The sequence below is a fragment of the Toxotes jaculatrix genome, chromosome 6 (genome assembly GCF_017976425.1).
Source record: "Toxotes jaculatrix isolate fToxJac2 chromosome 6, fToxJac2.pri, whole genome shotgun sequence".
NCBI lineage: Eukaryota > Metazoa > Chordata > Actinopteri > Toxotidae > Toxotes > Toxotes jaculatrix.
In genome coordinates this window covers 4923988-4927650 of record NC_054399.1, presented here as the reverse complement: position 1 = coordinate 4927650, position 3663 = coordinate 4923988, and the positions used below count along the sequence as shown (strand labels likewise).

Sequence of the window (3663 nt, the reverse complement as noted above, 5' to 3'; positions counted from 1 at the left end):
CGTTGATTGCAGACATGATCACAGGCTGGGTGAAAGTGGTCCAGACTGAATTATCTTCACTGTGTTGCCAAGTTAAATCTTCATCAAATCTGATCAAAAAAAAAAAAAAAAAAAAGCGGGCCTCTGGAAACGGAACAGATATACTATCACAAATTAACAATTGATTTGTTTTGGAAAATGCCACTTTATTTGTTTGTTTGTTTTGCTCATTTGCTGCCTGAAATGTTGTGTTCTGTGCTGAAACACCACTGTAGTCCAGCAAATAAGCAAAATGAATGGAACTGATTCACCGGCTGAGTTATACACTAAATCCCTCATAAATCAACTTGTTGCACTAACATGCTCGTTGGAAACAATGCAGTACATTGGTCAGTAACTGAGAATCTGTGATTAATTTGTGCTTTAGCCAGAAATGACTGAAATACAGTTGTTTTCTCATGTTGTAAAGGATTATTGAATCCTTATTGCGAGGCGTTCAGGCTCTTGAGATAAAAACAGTAAAAAAAAAGTACAAATTCATTTCAGAAGTTTACCATGTGGATGAAAGGAAGCAGACACTCTTTCACAAAAATCGACCTGCACACATATGAGACCCTGCTGATATTTAGACAGGAAGGAAACACACGTCAGACTTGTCACCATTTTGTCCCCCCATCTGTGCCCAGCCTGTGCATCTTCTTGCACTCCACTAACATGTGTTTGTGGTATACTGAAAAAGAACAGTGCAACGAGGGTGTTAAAACTGAAAAAAAAAAAAAAAAACCATAGAGATGTGCAACAATGCCTGTGCAAACTTTCATTTAACCAGGAAATGACTCTATTGTCCACATTTTAGCTGCTTTAGAGATTTTAACTGGAAGGTTTCAAAATAAAAACCTACCTCTGTTTTCGACTGCTGCTGTACCTCAGTGGAATATATGGAAATCATGTTCATTGTCAGGAGCAAAGCCTGAGTTGGTGTCTTTATCTAAATACTTTCCAGTGGTCATGACCAAAACTCATGTGGGTGTTCATTACATGACAGACTGCTCAGACATGGCACCCTTTAGATTTCAGTGGGAGACACTTCACTTACTGACAAAGCACTTCCTTGTTTGTTTGATGTAAATCAACTTAAATGATCTCTTTATTTACTTCAAAACATCATATAATCATCATAAAAACACATATAAAAATACATTTTCTGATTCATAACCACACATTTAGACATCATAAGTGTCAGATCCACACCAGAATAAATATTTTAAAATCGCTACAACTAAATCAGTATCTTAGTGTTAACTGTCTCTCTCAACATTGACAAAAGGCACAATGTTTGTTTATAAATAGGTGTGGAAATCGTTTCAATTAACCACTAATTTAAACGGTATAAAGAGAGTGTGCAATATTTTCCCTGTGTTTTAACATTATATTATGCTAATCTGCAGTTATTATGTGTCACAGGAACAACATTCAACATAGGAATCGGTTGGGTAACGTGATGACTAAGATTCACTCCTGCCTGAGACATTATGAGCCGTTCACTTTCTTTCATTTGAACAGAACGTTGAAACACAAAGCCCATTGCCCCAAATTCTTCATATCTTGTAGAGACCAAAGAAATTGGCATAATGTGCGTGACTAAGATACAAAGGATGTGAAACATTCACAAAAACGGTGTCGTATTTCTGCAGCTTCAGGGCAGAGCCGAGGTAACTCTCTGCGGTCCAGGCGTGACCGTGCTGCTGAGAGCAGAAACCTGCTCTGTGGGCCTCCATCAGGGTCACAGGTGAGGAAAGCCCTGTTCTCCTCACAAACACAGAGTGAACAAACGAGGATGTCGGGGAACAGTGCTTAAAGATCAGCTCCACTCGAGAGTAAACGTGGTACAGTCCGCTCTCGTTGACGTGCAGGCCACCGTCTTCAACCCGGTAGGTCACTCCTCCAGATACAAACGCCCGGCCTACCTTTGGCTCCCATCGCAAAGTCTTGGGGAACACCTTTGTTTCTATCCGCCCTGCAAGAGGAGAGACCTGATGTTAAAAAAATGTGTAGATGTAAAAAAAAAATCTGAGTATAGCTTAAATCTGAATAAAAATGTTACCTATCACATGTGCTGCAGGTCTGTTGTCTTCATCTTGTCCTTGCAACTCAGGCTCATAGGTACCTGAAACAACCCACAGATCAGAGTCACATCACCTCTTCTTTTTCTTTATTTGGGAACTTTATCACTTTGTTGGGGATAATTCATGTGTCTTGAGACATGTACATACTTACCAATCTGCTTCTGAGCAGTACCAAACTCTGTCCCTGGTTCATCCTTCAGTGAAACGAAAGAGAGAAATCTCAATACCACAATACACAAATGCCTTTTTCTTCAGCGCTCTCTTCAAACAGTTTTCTCAGAGCGTGAGCTAGAGAGGAAATCCTGTCTCACCGGACCAGTGACCACAAATGGAACGATTAAAGCCGTGGTTTGCATTTTTAAATGTCAGAGCAGAGCTAAGGTATACTGACTCTTCAAATGGTGGCAAAGTAAAATGTGAATTAATTATTAAACTTGACAGCTGAGTTAACTTTCCAGCCACGTTTTCCATGCTCCCACTTTACACCTCTTAATCACCCCCTCTCTATGTAAAGGTGAGATAAGTAACAACTTATTTTTTGCAGCTGTGCCCCCATTAAAACTGTACAAGAAGGAAAATCGTACACAGAGGAATACTATTAATATTTACAATATTTCTGTCATTGCCCAATAATTACTTTACTTCTTACTTTGTAAAGTTTCACCACTACTTGTTGACAACTACTGTTGTCACCATTAGCTTCTTAATTCAATAAAAATTCTCAAAGCTCTTCAAACTACTCTCTTATATCTAAACTCTGGCTTTTCCCCTGTTCACTTCCACAGCCAGGGGTTCCTTACCTGTCTCATCCCTCTCAGCTCTGTCTGCATGTTGTAAATCTGATAGGCTTCAAATCCCAGGGCTGCAAACACAAGCAGGAACAGCAACAGCACGATCATGGCCAGAGAGGGGCTGACTCCCATGAAGCCCCGACTCTTCTCACGGCTCCTCACTCTCCCCTGCGCAGGTGGGTACGGCCAGCAGGGTACAAGACTCGGAGGTTGCGCGGAGGGCTGCGAATTTCCAGCTCCATCCACAAGGAACACCTGTGGGAAGGGACAGCTCTGGTCACAGCTCATGGTGCAGGTTCTAGTGTGAGACAAGCTGTCTGTGGCAAACTGTCTATCGTCTCTGCATGAAAGAGGTGTGTACTTATGTGTGAGCACCTCTGTCTTAAAAGACCAAGCTTCAGCCTTCAAAGCACTAACCACCCACAAAGCCCTCCCACAAACACATAATGAAGACAAGTGCACATGACTTTTCATAAACTCACGCAAAACAAGAAACCAAACAAACCATCCACCAATCTATTCCACTCCTCTGGGTTGCTTTTCAGAATTGTGCCTATATACAAATATTGAACTTTATTAAGCTTTCATGGGCTCATTAGTTCATCTTTCTTTTTGTACTGTGCAGTGTGTGTGTGTTTGTGTGTCGACACCTGCAACTGAATGGAAAGAAAGCCACACGTTTCATCTGACCCCCATTTCACTAACCACCAACTCATCAGAAAGAAACCTGTCCATAAATTCCACGCAAGGAAACATTTAGTAACCAC

At 41.1% G+C, this 3663-nt stretch overlaps 1 protein-coding gene across 1 annotated transcript; it reads right to left on the bottom strand.

Moving 5' to 3' along the window:
- Positions 1 to 1075: 1075 nt before the first annotated feature.
- Positions 1076 to 3274, bottom strand: faslg (Fas ligand (TNF superfamily, member 6)). Its single transcript, XM_041040498.1, has 4 exons — positions 2906 to 3274; positions 2257 to 2299; positions 2084 to 2146; positions 1076 to 1996 (listed from the first exon to the last, which is right to left on the bottom strand). Exons 1-4 carry the CDS (start codon positions 3182 to 3184, stop codon positions 1578 to 1580), a joined length of 804 nt encoding a protein of 267 aa, XP_040896432.1. The 5' UTR covers positions 3185 to 3274; the 3' UTR covers positions 1076 to 1577.
- Between the last annotated feature and the right edge of the window lie 389 nt (positions 3275 to 3663).